Raw genomic sequence first — 18,018 nt, forward strand, 5'->3', positions numbered from 1 at the left:
TGTGTGTGTTTTTTTAAAGTGGGCAACACACAGAATCCAAAGGGCGAGTCGAGCTGAGGAAATACTGAAAGAGTCTGCATCAAATGGTGAGTTTACACACATATACAGTCCCAAAACACATCTAGATACAATCATTCATCTTCTTTTCAGCTTAGTCCCTTAATGAATCTGGGGTTGCCACAGCGGAATGAACTGCCAACTTATCCAGCATATGTTTTACGCAGCAGATGCCCTTCCAGCTGCAACCGATCACTGGGAAACATCCATACACTCCATTTAGACTCATGTGTTTTATATTAAAAACAAAGTTAATTTAAAATTTTAATTCATCTACATGTTTAATTCGACTACTGTTTAAATATTTGGAGATTTAAAATATTTTTTATTATTTATTTTATATTATTTATTCATTCATTTTCTTTTCGGCTTAGTGCCTTTATTAATCTGGGGTTACCACAGCGCAATGAACTGCCAACTTGTCCAGCATATGTTTTACACAGTGGATGCCCTTCCAGCTGCAACACATCTCTGGGAAACATCCATACACACTCATTCACACTCATACACTACAGACAATTTAGCCTTCCCAATTCAGCTGTACCACATGTCTTTGGACTGTGGGGGAAACCCGGAGGAAACCCACGCGAACGCAGGGAGAACATGCAAACTCCACACAGAAACGCCAACTGACCCAGCCGAGGATCGAACCAGCGACCTTCTTGCTGAGGCTCAAACCAGCGACCTTGCTGTGAGGCGACAGCACCACCTACCTACTTTTTATTTTTTTATATTATTTTATTGTATTTATATTATTTATTTTATTATTTATCATAGTATTTTAAACATATAGTATAAAGCGTGAACTGGATGTTGCTGAGAATTTTATTTCAGTATGTTTCATCTAAAACTGAATATTGAGTAGGGGGCGGGGCTTTCTTTTTGCGCATCATTCATTTTGTAAATTTAATTTTAACTGAATTTAAAGTCAGTCTGACGTCACGGGTGCGCAGTGGGTAGAACGTTCGCCTCACAGCAAGAAGGTCGCTAGATCGAGCCTCGGCTGAGTTAGTTGGCATATCTGTGTGGAGTTTGCATATTCTCCCCGTGTTGGCGTGGGTTTCCTCCAGGTGCTTCGGTTTCCCCCACAGTCCAAAGACATGTGGTATAGGTGGATTGAATAAACTAAATTGGCCGTAGTGTATTTGTGTGAATGAGAGTGTATGGATGTTTCCCAGTGTTGGGTTGCAGCTGAAAGGGCATCCTCTGTGTAAAACATATGCTGGATAAGTTGGCAGTTCATTCTGCTGTGGGGACCCCTGATTATTAAAGGGACAGTCAGTCAGACAGTACATTTGATGGCTTTAGCCACAATATTCCTAACCATGCTCCTCTTACCATTAGTTTGCTATGAGTGAATGATGCGCAAAAAGAAAGCCACACCCCCTACTTAATATTCCATTTTCATTGGAAGTACATCAACACACTGAAATAAAAGTCTCAGCAACTTATGGCTCATGCGGACAAATACAGTAATGAATCTCAGTAGTGATTATTAAACCACACTGAACTGAGATAAACTGAACTGAACTTAAATACTAAAAACTGAACTACACTCTTCCAATTTACTAAGACCTTTTATGTGAAGCTGCTTTGACACAATATACATTGTATAAGTGCTATACAAATAAAGGTGAATTGAATAATGCTGTAAAATATAATTACAATTTAGATGGACTGATAACTATTTTAATATATTTAAAAATGTAAATTATTTCAGTTATGCAAAGTTGAATCTTTAATGTCATTACTATGGTATTTATTTACTTAGTTTTGGTTGAGTTATTCACATGGCCATTTATTAATTTAGAAATCATTCTAATATGATTATTTGGTGCTCAACAATATATCTATTTTTATTTTAGAAAACTATTATACATTAAAAAAAATGTAAAAAATCAAATTTGCCCGTGACTGATAATAAAAAAAAGACAATAACTAAACCCAAATCTTTGAGCAGAACGCTATAAAACAATTCTGGGTTATATTAACTTAATGTTAGATCAAATATGGACACACCCAACCTTTGGTTAATACTATGACATTTTAACCCTATGTTTGTTTAAATAAACCCAGCATTTTTTAGTATATAGCATATACTGACATATCAAAACATAATGACAGTGTAAAGTCACTGTCAAGCTGCAAAAATTGGGCAAAAAAAAACCACACCAATCTTTAATAAAAAAGTGGTCCGGCAGCAAAGTTCTTTGATTATTATGCTGGAATAAGAGTGTAGTTCCTATTGGCCTAGAAAATAGCTGCTTTTCATTTTCTATTGGTCTTAGTACTTAGAACTTGGAACTTAGTACACAATTTAACTACAGAAGAGTCAAGCTGTAAATAGGAAATTTTTTTTTACTTTTTTGAGCGAGATGCTAATGGTCTAATCCGATTCAATGGTTTATGCTAAGCTAAGCTAAAAGTGTTCCAGCCAGACATAGAGATCGGCTGAGTGGATTAAAAAATGGTACAATTGACCTGTTTAACTCTAAGAGAGCTCTAAAATAAGCTTATTACAAAAAAGTGGAGTGTTCCCTAAAATCATGTTGACAGGAGGTTTATAAAATAGAATGCAAATGAAATGAACAATGTAAATAATGACTGAAATCTCCATTGTTTCCTTATTGAATAAGATTATTCAGGATTCAGAACTTTTCCTTCCTGATGGCTGTGTCCCTCTGGATTTGATCAGCGATGTTTAAAGACACAGTCAGATTTCTCTGCTTATCTACTGCTCAAGCAATCAGACGTTACACAATGCCTACAGCTGCTCTCTGCTGTGTTCATGGTGGACTTCAACCTGTCTTTATCAGTTACACCTTCCTTTAGATTTATAAACACTTTATCAATACCTTACTGATCATCACTGATTAATCAACATCTCAGTTGATGAAAGAATACTTTATACCTGGGAGTACAGTATGAAGAATGTGCTTCTATGGGCACTGTATGGGCACATCAGATAGCTTAGGTACAAATTAAAAGTCCTGTCATGATTTACTCAGCATTTTTTGCTACAAGCATTTTATTTTTGAATATATTTTTAAAAAATGTAATGCTTTTATTCAGACAGGGCACATAAAGTTGACAGTAATTATTATTTATACATATACTTTATATATATATATATATATATATATATATATATATACAGTATACAGGGTGATTCAAAACAAATACCACAACAGACAGGTTGATGTCACTTGAGGGGGTCTGGAGGGGGTCATATTGAACATCTATGAACTCGCGTTCTACTGAACAAAATCTTTGTTAACTACTCTTCACATTGATTAATTACCCAATGTTCCATAATGTTTCTTTGATTAAATACAGATTTTCAAAGTTGTGGTATTCTTTTTGAATCACCCAGTATATAAATACAGTTGAAGTCAGAATTATTAGCCCCCCTGTTTATTTTTTCACCCAATTTCTGTTTAATGGAGAGAAGATTTTGTCAACACATTTCTAATCATAATAGTTTTAATAACTCATTTCTAATAACTGATATATTTTATCTTTGTCATGATGACAGTAAATAATATTTGACTAGATATTTTTCAAGACACTTCTATACAGCTTAAAGTGACATTTAATGGCTTAACTAGGTTAATTAGGTTAACTAGACAGGTTAGGGTAATTAGGCAAGTTATTGTATAACGATGGTTTGTTCTATAGACTATCGAAAAAAAATATAGCTTAAAGGGGCTAATAATATTGACCCAAAAATGGTTTATAACAATTAAAAAAGTGCTTTTATTCTAGCCAAAATAAAACAAATAAGACTTCTTCAGAAGAAAAAATATTATCAGGCGTATCATACATTTCCTTTCTCAATTAAACATCATTTGGGAAATATTTAAAAAAGAAAACAAAAATCAAAGGAGGGCTAATAATTCTGACTTCTACTGTGTATACTTTATATAATGTTACAAAATAGTTCTGTTTAAAATAAAAGCTTTTCTTCTGAGCTTTCTACGTGTGCTTAAAATACATTTTATACAAATTATTTTGAAAAAAAAATTTGAAAGGAAAAAAAATCAGCAGAAAATAATTAAATATCACATTTTTAACAAAAAAAAATTCATATTTTAAATAAACTATGAATAAAAGAAAGTAAAAAAATGTATCATGGTTTCCACAAGAATATGTAAACGCAGTGTGACACTGAAGACACTGAAAATTCAGCTTTGATGCACAGGAATAATAAAAAACTGAAAACATATTAAAAATAGAAAACTGTTATTTTAAATATGCAAATTTGTAATAACATTTGTCACCTTATACCACTAAATATTTTGTTATGTTGCTAGAGTATATTTGTATGAATACAACAAAACATTGTATGAGTCAAAAGGATCACATTTTTTAATAATAAAGAGCATTAGATAAAAATCACGTTCCATTAAGCAATTTGTAAAATTCCTGCAATCATTATATCAAATGTAATTTCTGATTAGCATCTGCATTGCCAAGAACTTAAATTTTAAAAAACTTAAACCTACATTTTTTTAACCCTCAGATTCCAGATTTTTAAATATTTGTTTCTCCAAAAAATATTGACCATAAATCAATGGAAAGCTTATTTATTAAGATTTAGAATACGTTTAAACCTCAAACCTCAAAAATAAATTCAATCAGATAAAAGACGGTGGCTCAGTGGTTAACGCTGTCACCTCATAGCAAGAAGGTTGCTAAATCGAGTCCCGGCTGGGTCAGTTGCCATTTCTGTGTGGAGTCTGCATGTTCTCCCTGTGTTGGTGTGAGTTTCCTCCAGGTCCTCCGGTTTCCCCCACAGTCCAAACACATGTGCTATAGGTGAATTAAATATGCTAAATTGGCATAGTGTATGAGTGTGAATAAGTGTGTATGGGTGTTTCCCAGTACTGGGTTGCAGCTGGGAAGGCATCCGCTGTGGTGACCCCTGATGAATAAAGGGACTAAGCTGAAGGACAATGAATGAATGAATGAATGAATAAGTGAATGAAAATAAAAGACTTTTATAATAAATTTTCAAATACTTGTATTTCGTAAAAAAATTACATCACATCAATGGAAAGCATTAATATTTAGCTTTTAGATCATGTATAAACCTCAATTAAAAAAAAATAAAATTAAATAAAAAACTCATGACACGGTTTTGTGGTCTAGAGTCACGTTTTACAATATTACTATTTTACTGTATTATTCCTCAAACAAATACAGCCTTTGTGACCATACAAGGCTTTCATTACTTTATTATAACAAATAATTAACACCTGTTTGTGTGCCTCAGGTTTAATTCAACGGGATAATTCGTCATTGGAGCAGGAGATCGAAGAATTGCGTCGGAACAGGCCGAAGTCTGCAGATCGCGGAGACTTCACTCTGAGTGACGTCCTGTACTTCAGCAGGAAAGGTTTTGAGAGTATCGTGGAGGACGATGTGACGCAGAGATTTACCTCAGAGGAGCTGGTGTCCTGGAACCTGCTCACACGAACCAACAACAACTTCCAGTACATTTCTCTCAGGCTCACTGTACTGTGGGTGGTCGGTGTGGTCGTGAGATACTGCATACTTCTTCCTCTACGGTAGAGTCTTACTTTTAATTATAGTTTATGCTAGGGCTGTACGATATTGGAAAAATATGATATTGCGATATTTCTATGATTTGAATAGAGTTTTACTATATAGTTTGAATAGCTCTATAGATGGTCTTCTGTGGAGTCTAATGCTGTGTTCACACTAGACGCGGCAGCTCGGATAAATCGATTAATTCACACTTCAAATCTGCTTCACAATTGACACGAATCGCGTCATGGGCAGGGCTTCTGTCTGCCTGGTGACTGTAGCTTCATTGCTAAATGGCTAACATTGTCACGGTTGATGGGTTTGTGTGTTCTTTCTGTATGTTATGTGTTATGCCTTGTGTGTTGTTGTTTGCGAGGGTGTGTGATTTGTTTACCTTTTGTGTGACAACGTGCTTTCTATCAGCTGACTTAATCATCCTCCAGCTGATCCTTGTTTGCTGACTATATATTCAGCCTGTGGTTACTGCTGGTTATCAGTCCGTTGTTTTTCCTTGTTCCTGTCATTTGTTCCCCAGATTCCCCCGCTGTTCGTTTGTCTTCATGGTGACCAGTGACTTTCTTTTGTTGTGTGCTTTATTGTCGCCAGAGCATCCGGTGGTATCCTTTGATACTTCTTCTTTTGTTCATTATTAAATTACTTGCTTTTGGATCCTCTCTGTCTAGTCTCGTGACAAACATGGGTTTTATTAAGAGAATAGCTGTGCTTATGTGCTTTAGGAAGGCTGATAAACAGCGTCGATACGTTTGGAGCCGTGTCTGAGTCCACTAGATCCATTTAGAGGTGCACCCAGCTCTGTGAGCTCATAAACTCCTCCAGAAGCTGAGCCCGGTTTGATCAACTGTTGTCTGGTGTCGACAGGACCCCCAGGACACCAACAACAGGCGCTACGTCATAAGCACACCCCTACAAAAGAAAGCTTCTGATTGGTTAATGCGGCTCAAATGTCCGCTGAAGTTCAGATTTTTCCAACTCGAGCAGTTCACGCAAAACGTGAATTTATCGCGTCATTCGCCCGTTTGAGCACGTATCGTGCTGCAGGATATCTATTCGTGCCTTTGCATTGACTTTGCATTGTTTTATTTGAACAAAGAAAATAAAACAAAGGTCTGTCTAATTTTTATTTTTATTTTACCATTATTAGGGTAGTTTTAGGTGGTGTACTCTCTAAAATAAGTGCCACATTTACAGAAAAAATGGCAAACTTAATTAGCATATATATATATATATATATATATATATATATATGTATATATATATATACACATATATATACATATACACGCATATATCACGCTTGACGCTTCTTTCGCGTCTGATGTGAACGCAGAATTAGACCCAATTCAAATTATATTTTCGTACCCCTAGCCCTTCCCATTGGCCCTTGAAACCCTTGAGTGTGAAGAGGAAGGGCTTCAAATGTACTTCTAAGTAATGAGACAGCACTACAACACCCTCACACAGGGGCGTAGCAACCAGTGGGAACGGGGGGGGGATGGGTTGGGGGGGGGTACTTCCCCCTCACTTTTAGAGAACAGTACCTGGAGGGGGAGACATGGGAAAGCTAGGTTGCTGTTGGAAGTGGTGTTAGTGAGGCCAACGGGGAACTCAACCTGCGGTCTGTGTGAGTCCTAATGCCCCAGTATATTGACGGGGGTCTTTCGGATAAGACAGTAAACCTGTCCTGACTCTCTGTGGTTATTAAAAATCCCATGGCACTTCTCGTAAAGAGTAGGGGGAGAACCTCGGTGTCCTGGCTCCAACCATCGACCCTTACCGATCATGGCCTCCAAATCATCCCCATCCACTGATTTGGCTCTGTCACTGTCTCTCCACCCCGCCTATAGCTGGTGTGTGGTGAGCGCACTGGCGCCATTGTCCTGTGGCTGCCGTCGCATCATCCAAGTGGATGCTGCACACCGGTGGTGGTGTGGAGAGATCTCCCTCATCATTGCGAAGTGCTTTGGGTGTATGACCATACGCGATAAATGTGCTATAAAAATACACATTACATTACATTACATAATCTTGTTTTTGTTTTGACATGTAGTTATTTGGACTAGAAACAGGACACAAATTCTAATTAAGAAATTTTTTTTTTTTTTTTTTTGCATAAATCATTTAAATTCCATATAAATACAGTGATTAAATACAATTCTGTGGCTCCTGGTCAACTATAATTCGGACTCAACATTGCATATCTTTGCGATGTGACTATTGCCAATGCGCACATTGCAATATCGATGCTGAAACGATATATTGTGCAGCCCTACTTTATCCATAGTGAGCTTTTTAACAATAAATTGTCAAATCACCAAAACTGACAATGGGGTATATCCACAGCTATTGTTTTCAGCCAGCAATAAACTAAAGATTAATGTGAACTAAAGGTTAATGAGACTATTTTAATATCATAACGTTCCTTTTACAGCATTGATGTTGTAATGTAATTTAAGTTAAATAGACTTAAGCATTCATTCAGGTTGTTCAGGCGTAAAATGTGATGAGCAGGAGCAGCAGGCGAGCACTGAAAATCCATTGTAAATACTATGGCGACCCCTGAAAAATAAGGGACTAAGCCAAAGGAAAATTAATAAATGAATTGTATATGGCAGGGGTTTTCAAACTTTTAAGACACACGTCCCCCCAAGTTTATCCAATTTCACTCGCCCCCCCATATTATTATCATATTATTCCCTCTAGTGAACATATAAAAATTGTCATCATAATTTACTTGACTGCATGCCTCAATACTCACGCCCCCCTGGTGGGGCGAGCCCCATAGTTTGAAAACCCCTGGTATATGGGACTCTTATTTTGAAAACAAAATAGAACGCAAAGAATGCAAAATGCAGAATATACAGTTTATAAATATATGCAATGCCCCTATGAAGAACCATAAGGTTTGTATAAACATGTATTTTTTGCTACTTTAACCTGTATATTGTGAAATTTGCTGTGTGTGTGTTTGTAATGAGGCAACAAAAACATGTACAACTACTTTTTTTAATATTCACAACCATTCCATATAGGGTCAAAACTAAGCTTTCATTCCAGGGGCATTTTCTGGGGTTATAAATGACCATGTAAAACCATTTCTGGAGAAATTTCGAACTTACCTAAACCACACACCTACTATGTAAACAGTAGAGAGCAATTTTAGTTATTGAATCGATTCACTCTATGGCACCTCTAATTTCATATTCACAATTATTTGTTAAACAAATAATCATCAGCCAACTTTCAGCTAATCGTCAGCCAATGTTTTCTAACATCGATAAAAAACTCCAAACCTTTGCATTATTGGTTATTTTCAGTGCATTTAGTGTGGTGTGTTTGTTGAAAAAAGTCATTTTTTTCACTCAGTAATGAGTTTGTTTTCCACTGAAAGTCATGCATCTCTCCTCCTGTCTCTAGGATTACTCTTACAACAATAGGGCTGACCTGGTTGGTAATCGGCACAACGACGGTGGGTTTCCTCCCTAATTGCAGGTAATGCTTTAGTGACATTATCAGACTTACAAATGCGTGTCTCATTCACTATTGCACACTAATTCATGTTTATATCAATCAATGATGAAAAGACCTGCAGTGCTGACCATCAGCCATTGTTATATTTTGGACACTTCCGATGGTGTGCTGATGTTTTAACTGCACAAACTAAACGTAAATATCTAAACTATCAAAAAAAGAAACGACCAAAAAGATCATTTCTCAAGGCATCTACATCACCAGAGTTTTGAAAGGTCACTATTTTCACCAAAACAATGCAGTGAAAGCCATCATTACAAATGTAAATGTAAATATTTTTTCAGACCAATCCCATTTTTTCAATCTAAAATCGACTGAATTGGGTTAATAAACTAATCAAATCAACTTATTTGACTACAACATGATCAGATGTGTTCACAAGAAGATGACAATGCATAAATATAGGTCTAAATGGGTCTAAATGGTTTTAAAGGGGACCTATTACACCCTCTTTTACAAGATGTAAAATAAGTCTCAGATGTGCCTAGAGTGTGTATGTGAAGTTTCATCTCAAAATACCCCACAAATAATGTTTTAGTACTTTTCGAAACTAACCCTTTTAGTCTTTGATCCCAATTGTGCCATTTTGGTGACTGTCGCTTTAAATTCAAATGAGATTGTGCTCTTTTTAAGAGGGCGGAGCTACAAATGTCTATGTGTCAGCATAGTGGCAGATTCAAAGACAAGACCAACGTCCTGTGCTAATGAGGGAGAGATGGTCACTAATGGGCGGGGCTTTCCCCCTCTGATGACACGTACAATGTCAAGCAAAGTGTTTCTGCAGACTGTTTATATCAAGTGTGATTATAAAAAATAACATGAATACATTTTTACTATTAGAAGCTGGTTATAGTCACACACTGATGCCACACAACTGTGCTTAAACCCTTATAAAATGACTTTTGCATAATAAGTGACCGATTGCCATCACTCATGTGGACAAATGCATTCAGTGAAATAATAATATAATAAGAAGGAAAGGTCTTAGTAAAATCTGAATACAAGTGAAAGCATGGAGGGACAAAACATTTGACATTTTCTGAAATAATGTGCTGTGTAATATCAGGCTTCTTTTAGCACTTTCCAGAGGTTTAGAGCGTCAAATCTTTCTTTTTCTGTCCAGGTGATCTCATACAGCCTCTATAATATTCAGGTCTGGACCCTGTGAAGGCCATTTCATGACTGTCTGTGTTTCATTAATAATCAATAGGATTTCGCAGCAATTAGCAGATCATTATCATGCTGAAAATGAACACTATTACCACTGAAGGCCTTTCCAGAAGGAATGGCATAATGGATTAAAACCTATCTGCACTTTTCAACACTTACAATTCCATCTATTCAGACAATATTGCCAAAACACTGGTAGAAATGCAGCTCAAACCAGGGCAAACAGCCCCTCTCCGACATTGTCTTTCACTTGTCTTAAATAATTACACCAAAATAATTTAAACACTAACCAGACCTAACTCCTATACTAACAAACCACACATCAAGTGAAAGATCATTTATTCACCCTGTATATATCTCAATTTAATTTTTTTTACAAAAAATTATGACTGGTTTTATGGTAAAGGATCGCATATATCCATCATACCACCAGTAAAACAACAGATTTAATGCTGGCCTGAAACTTTTGCACAGTACTGTATATCATACAAATACATTACAGCTCTTTAATATCAAGTCACATGGTATATTAAAGTTTCCTTATATAGTGTTGGAGTCTCCTACAATGAGTCTATATGCATCTTAGGTCAGAAAACATTGCAATTTTCTCAGAAAGTGCAGTTAATATTTAAAATATTTTGCAGTGATTTTGATTCGCTCATTTGAATCAATTCCAAGCTTAAGGTCTGTAAGCCCCTCCCTTCTCTAAAAAAAGTCAGCTCTGACCAAGTCAACTGACCAAGTGTATTGATTGATCTATTTGTATCTATTCCATATCTATAATAAAACATCCATTTAAGTATGTCACAGACAGGTGGAAATTATGCAAATATATTATTTTGATTAAGTTAAAGTATTAAATATAGACTCTTCCTTATAATATATTGAATATATACAGTTGAAGTCAGAATTATTAGCCCCCCTTAGAATTTTTTTATCTTTTATTTAAATATTTCACAAATGATGTTTAACAGAGCAAGGAAATGTTTACAGTATGTCTGATAATATTTTTTCTTCTGGAGAAAGTCTTATTTGTTTTATTTCGGCTAGAATAAAAACAGTATTAAATTTTTTAAACATCATTTTAAGATCAAAATTATTAGCCCCTTTAAGCTATTTTTTTTCCCTAAAGTCTACAGAACAAACCATCATTATACAGTAACTTGCCTAATTACCCTAACCTGCCTAGTTAACCTAATTAACCTAGTTAAGCCTTTAAATGTCACTTTAAGCTGTATAAAAGTGTCTTAAAAAATATCTAGTCAAATATTATTTACTGTCATCTTGGCAAAGATCAAATAAATCAGTTATTAGAAATGAGTTATTAAAACTATTATGTTTAGAAATGTGTTGAAAAAAATCTCTCCATTAAACAGAAATTGGGGAAAAAAGTAAACAGGGGGGCTAATAATTCAGGAGGGGCTAATAATTCTGACTTCAACTGTGTATATATATATATATTTATATATATATTTATATATATATATATATATGACAATATCTTTGTTTGTCATGCACTTTTTTAATTAACAACTTTGCAGACTATGTTAAAAAAACTGCAAGATATATTCAAAAACCCTGTCAGATGAACTGCTCTTTCATACAACCCCTGCTACACATGTTTGTCCATATCCATGTGTGTGTGTGTGTTTTCTATCTGGGTGTGTCCATCAAAGAGTTATGTACTCCTAATCATATTCATGACTGCTGTTGGTTGTTTCAGAGTGAAGGATTGGTTGAGTGAGCTGGTCCACCTGATGTGCTACAGGATCTGTGCAAGAGGCCTTTCAGCTACAATTCACTTCCACAACAAGTGAGTTTCATTTAACAACCATTCAATTACTTTGGTTTAGACTTGTTCAGACACGGAGGCTCAACGAACAAGACTTGTTGTCAACACTGTAAAAAATGCAGGGTTCCACACATTTCATTCATGTTGTCCCAACACAAATTGATTAAGTTAACTTGGCAAATGTAAGTGGATTGAACATAAAACAAATAAGTTATCCCAAAAACAATCTCAAGAATTGTGTCATTTTAGCTCATTTTAAATAAATAGTTTGAACAAGCAGCAAAAATCTGTTTTTGGGTGTACTTTCTACAAAGGCGGCTGCTTTCAGACAGAGGTGGTGTCTGGAATTAAAAAACACCTCATAAATAGTAATGGGTGTTTCAAAGAGCTTTGAGAATCATTTGTTTAAAAAATAGGGATTAGGATTACATATTAAACTGTTAAACTTGTGTGCATCATAAAAACACTCAGCAACGGTTTTGCAACTGTCCAATGTTGTATATATAATAATAAGCATATTTATACAACATTTCTGTCTGGTTCTTGAAGCTGATTGGCTGATAGCCGTGCGATATTCTGCTAGTAACAGCACTCGTCCAGCCTTTACCCTTTACCCTTGTGTATTACTCCATCCACATACAGCAACAAGCAGAGGACACTCTACAGATTGACAAATATTGCTGCTGTTGGACAACATAGGGCCTGTTTCAGTAAGGAGGTTCAACCAATTATAAGTTTAAACTTGAACTCTGAGTTGATTTACCGAGAGATTAAAAACTCTGAGTTTTCGATTTCAGAATAGCGGATGTGAGTTAGGTCAATCAACTTTGAGTAGACCAATTAAGATTTAAGCGCGCACACCGCGACTATAAAAAGGCTTTATCAATAGAGCGCAGATATTACGAGTGACTATGGGACATCTGAAAAAAAGAGATCAGCATTTCTTTCTCCAGCTGAACTTGATGTGCTCACGCAAAGTCATAGCAAATGAGCATATATTTTAAAAAGCAACACAACTGCATCTGTAACACGGGGAGTGACAGAGACAACTGGAAGTTCTGAGACAACTGAAGATCCAAGTGCTCGTTTATTCGGTAGTCAGGTAAGCAAAGGTCAACACAGGTACAAACAGATGTATAAAGGCAATTCAGAAACGTAGTCACTATAACAGGCGAGAGGTCGGAAGGCAGGCGGCAGACATGGAGAACTGGATAAACAAGGCTAAGGTCAAAACACGGGAAAACAAGACAAGGAAAAACGCGTTGAATTGTCACTATACAGAAAACAAGACTCGGCAAGGAAGTGAGTGTGTGCGCTGTTAAAGTAGTGTGTGTAATCAGTCCAGAAGCTGTGTGTGTGTGTGTGTGTGTGTGTGTGTGTGTGTGTGTGCGTGTGTGTGTGTGTGTGTGTGTTTGTGTGTGGCATGACTGAATATGTAGTCCATAAATTGTAGTCCATGTGAATGTGTGTGAGATCCAGCGATCTTGGGAGTATGATGGCTGGTGATCGTGACAGCATCAAGGAAACAGAGACAGTTAGCTTGGGCAAACATAGCTGCTCAAGTTAATGCGTAGTTTTACATCTAAAGTATTTAAATATTTAAGTATAATAAAATAAGTAATGTTATGTGTGACGTTTATAACATTTTAACACACGTTCCCACTTTTATACACGTTGATCAGTTTTAATAGATTTAAAAGTGCACTTGTGTGTCTGCCTCTATTATTGATTAAGTGATAGAGGTTGATATGACATTTAGAATATAAGCAGAACTAAACAATAGTTTTAGAAAGAATAATAATCCCATTAATCTAGTTACAGTACATGTCCCTGTCGAAGGTCAGTGAATTTAAGCTAATTATTTATTAAAAAAGGACAAGGCATTCTCGTACGTGACTTTGTTCTTTATGTGACTGAAATGTAGGCAATAGCTATGTTTCCATCCAAATGTATTAATTAAATTATGTGCAAAATTGGAATAACGCATAAAAGATGTGCGAATAAAGCAGCGTTTCCATCCAACGAGTCAAAGAGAACAAAATCATCACTTCCTGATTAAACAGGCACCAAATATCAACAGTAAAAACAGAATTTACTGCGGTAGAAGAAGCTGCGTCAATCTTTTCTTTATTTAATAAATGTACTTGCGCCTCAGAAGACAATGTTGACACAATGAACACGTGGGGGCGTTTGAAGCCATGAGATGCGGAGAACAGACGCTTTTGACATGCTACTGACGCTCTGGAGGTCATTAATAATATAATAACATTAATACTGAAACGGTTAAGGCATTTTAGAATGACCAAAACAACATTTAAGATGTGCTACAGTGAGCTCATCCTGCTGGTTTGTCTATTCACACACATTTTTATCATTATCATCTCTTATAACAAACCTTTTTTAATGCACACACTGTGATTTGTGCAGTAAAATTGTTTTCACCGCAGTTTAGGCACATTTTTTCTTACCGAATATAAAGTTTATCCTACTCAGTTATGCGCATGTTTTTATACGTATTTTCAAAAGTTATGTGCATCATGACGTTTTCATCAATCAATCATTTTAATGCACATGTCCAAAATGAGCATTAAAATAGGTGGGTGGAAACGTAAGGCTAAGGCGAGAAATACTGATTCGTCATCAAAAAAGGGGAGGAGACCGACAAAAACTCAGAGTTTAGAGATCAAAACCTGCTCCTGACCAGGTTAGGTTCACAGAGTGTTACCGCAGTAACTGACTCTGAGTTAAAGTTAACTCTCTTCCAGAAACAGGCTTACCCTGCTTTCTTGAGTTTAACTAACCTGCCATTTTGAAACGGAAAACCCAGAGTTTCTCTCATTTCAGGGTTAAAATACTCTGAGTTTTCACTTAACATCCTTTCTGAAACAGGCCCATAATGTACTTTTGAGGCTTTTTTAGTGGAGAATGTAGTTGTTTAGATTGCAACTATGCAGTTTATTTATAAGGAAATGGCCTATTTTAAAATAGACAGCACGTCGGCGGCAATTAGCCTGTCTTTGAGCAAAGACGGTTGACATTGTCTATCCACAAGATGGCAACAGAGACCGCATAATAAGCCCTTAGAGGAGGAAAAACCCAGTGTAATTTCAAACTACAGCTGATCAAATCATTATTAAACAGGTAAATAACTTTCTATTTCGATCTCTCTCTTTTGTATATATTGTAGTACTGTATTTATTTATACTATAGTAATATTCTGATCTCTCGATTGCAACAGAGAAATACTGGGAGATATCTCTGTAGACTGATGGCATTTCATACCGTTCAGTCTTATAACCTTAAAATGTGAGCAAAATCACCTGTTTTGTCATCACTTTAGACATTACGCTAGAGAATCATTCAAACACTAGCTCTAAAGTGACGTTGGAGAAGTATCAACAGTTTCTGCTGTTCTGACGTCAGCTGCAGATGTGAATGAACGGCAGAAGAAAGTAGTTCCTCATACAAAAGGATTTTGAGACTCCGTGTTTTTTATACACACGATTATGCCGTCGAACTGTTGTATAAGTGCAATATCACACTCATAGCAGTGCGATATGGTTGAAAATCATCACCAAAATACAGCCATATTGCACTGCTACGAGTGTAATATTGCTCATTTTTATATACTGTATATCGGTATCTACAGTTGAAGTCAGTATTAGCTCCCCTGTATATTTCTTTCCCCAATTTCTGATTAACGGAAAGAATACTACCCACCCTTACCACTATATGTTAATTTATATTTGCTCATTTTGGATTTCTGTTGCAGTTGTATAAATGTTTTTAGCCAAGCACATGAGCTGTAAATGTCCACGATCACTTTATTTGAAATCACTAAATAAACATCAATTCAAATCATCTTTATTTCTATAGCACTTTTACAATATAGATTGTGTCAAAGCAGCTACTATTCAATGCATAATGTTTTTTCACTTGTTTTGGAACTCCCGATTAAGTCGCCTATGGGAGAAATGACTAGAAATAATAAACATCAGAAAACGGTCAGACTACTTTCTCTACAAACAAGTGTGTTCATGACTGTACAGACAAAGCAGAATAATATAATAAGAAAAGATCAGATTGCAACATCAATCAGTATAATGAGCTGTTTTTAACGTCTAAAAAACGAATGGAAGTGAATGAGACCGGAAGTCTCGAGCGAAAAAGACTCCACTGGCTGCGCCCACTCATACACGAAGAGTAAGGTCAATAGTATAAATCTAATATAATAGTATTTTTGTGTACTATTATAATTTGTATAGTATTATAATGTGCAGGCGTTTCATTCCACTGTGGCGACCCCGGATTAATAAAGGGACTAAGCCGAAAAGAAAATGAATGAATGATGGATTATAATGTGCATACTAATTATTAATTTCTCATAGTAATTTGTTATAGTTTATGACGATAATTGCATTATTTACCTATAATGGGGTAATTATAGCATCTACTAACACAAACTTGTTAACAAATTTGTCAATAAAATGAGTCTAACTGTGCAATGCTAATGAATTTTTCAGACAGAACAGACCTAAGAAAGGCGGCATCTGTGTGGCTAATCACACTTCACCCATTGATGTGGTTATTCTGGCTAATGACGGCTGTTACGCCATGGTGAGTGAGACAGAATTAACACCCATTAGCACTTTCATCACTTGATATTTACTTGATATTAATTATTTAATTCTTTTTCGAACATTTTAAGATTATTTGAATACATAAAATGTTAATAATTAAGTTTTAGCATATAAAACAAATAAAGCTGAAAGAAAATGCCCCAAAATATTTTATGATTTAACAATTCACATATTTTCACATATAATTACTTAAATTTTTTTACAGGATATTACAAGAGCCATATTTTAATAATGCATTATTATTTACGTTATTCATCACATTAAATATGTATTTTTTTAAAAATGGCGCCAGTGGTGTAGTGGTTAATGCGTCGACACATGCACTCCAGTGCTTTCGGCTTCCCGAGTTGGATTTCCGCCTCATGGTCCTATGCCCCTGGATCCTTCCCCTCTCTCTGCTCCCTATGCTTTCCTGTCAATACTCTCTATTGTCCTATCTAATAAAGGTGAAAACCCCTAAAAAATAATAATAATTATAAAAATGCAGAAAAATCATGTTTATTTACTTTTCGAGTCATTTTGGAGATTACTTATTTTGTGTTTTCAAGTATAAATGTTTATATTTTACATTGTTTTAAAACTGTAAGAAGCTGAAAGAAAATACCGAAAGTTAAAGTTGTTTAATAATGGCCCATTTCCATTGAGTACGGTACGGGTCGGTACGGGTCACCTTTATCAGGCTTGCGTTTCCACTGCCAAAAGGGTACCAATGATACTTTTTTGGTGGGCGTGGTGTATAATAGAACGTTTCAGACAATGTCATTCTCGCTTGAGTAAATGTCAAAGTAAAGCTGTACGGGTCGTTCCCATATCATATAAGAAGCACTTCTCAAAAAACAGATGCTTTACATCCATAAATACTTGTGTTTAAATGTTCATTACTAACGTTTCTATGAACATGATTTGATTATAACTGCAGATCAATGACAGTGCGAAATAGCCTACTGTAACGTCTGTGATTATATAAAATAAATTAATAAATGCAACATATATGAACACATACACACCCCTACAGTCTCAGATTTGTTAACAATTACAGAAAAACTAGACACAGCAGACATTTAGTCCTTATTTGGGTTCAAAAACAACACGCAACACAGCCTACAATCAGTGTAAACCTCTCATCTGTATCTTTAATCTTCAGCAGCACATGTAACCTCAGAGTAATTCCATCATTCCGAGTTCATAGTAGTCCAAAAGGTGAAGATAATAGTTAAACATGGCAGTTTGTTCATGTTTTAGGTTGCTGAAAGAATCATT

The 18,018-nt window shown here is 35.6% G+C and overlaps 1 protein-coding gene across 1 annotated transcript in view; it reads left to right on the forward strand.

The window, feature by feature from the left end:
- The window catches only part of agpat9l (1-acylglycerol-3-phosphate O-acyltransferase 9, like), a 45,990-nt gene that overhangs the window by 12,098 nt on the left and 15,874 nt on the right, over window positions 1-18,018 (forward strand). Inside the window, exons 3-7 of the mRNA XM_056457338.1 lie at window positions 20-86; window positions 5,333-5,627; window positions 9,043-9,117; window positions 12,050-12,139; window positions 16,642-16,735. Coding sequence (XP_056313313.1) covers window positions 20-86; window positions 5,333-5,627; window positions 9,043-9,117; window positions 12,050-12,139; window positions 16,642-16,735 — 621 coding nt within the window. The remainder of the gene's footprint in view (window positions 1-19; window positions 87-5,332; window positions 5,628-9,042; window positions 9,118-12,049; window positions 12,140-16,641; window positions 16,736-18,018) is intronic.

The sequence above is a fragment of the Danio aesculapii genome, chromosome 5 (assembly GCF_903798145.1).
Source record: "Danio aesculapii chromosome 5, fDanAes4.1, whole genome shotgun sequence".
In the NCBI taxonomy this organism is placed as follows: Eukaryota; Metazoa; Chordata; class Actinopteri; order Cypriniformes; family Danionidae; genus Danio; species Danio aesculapii.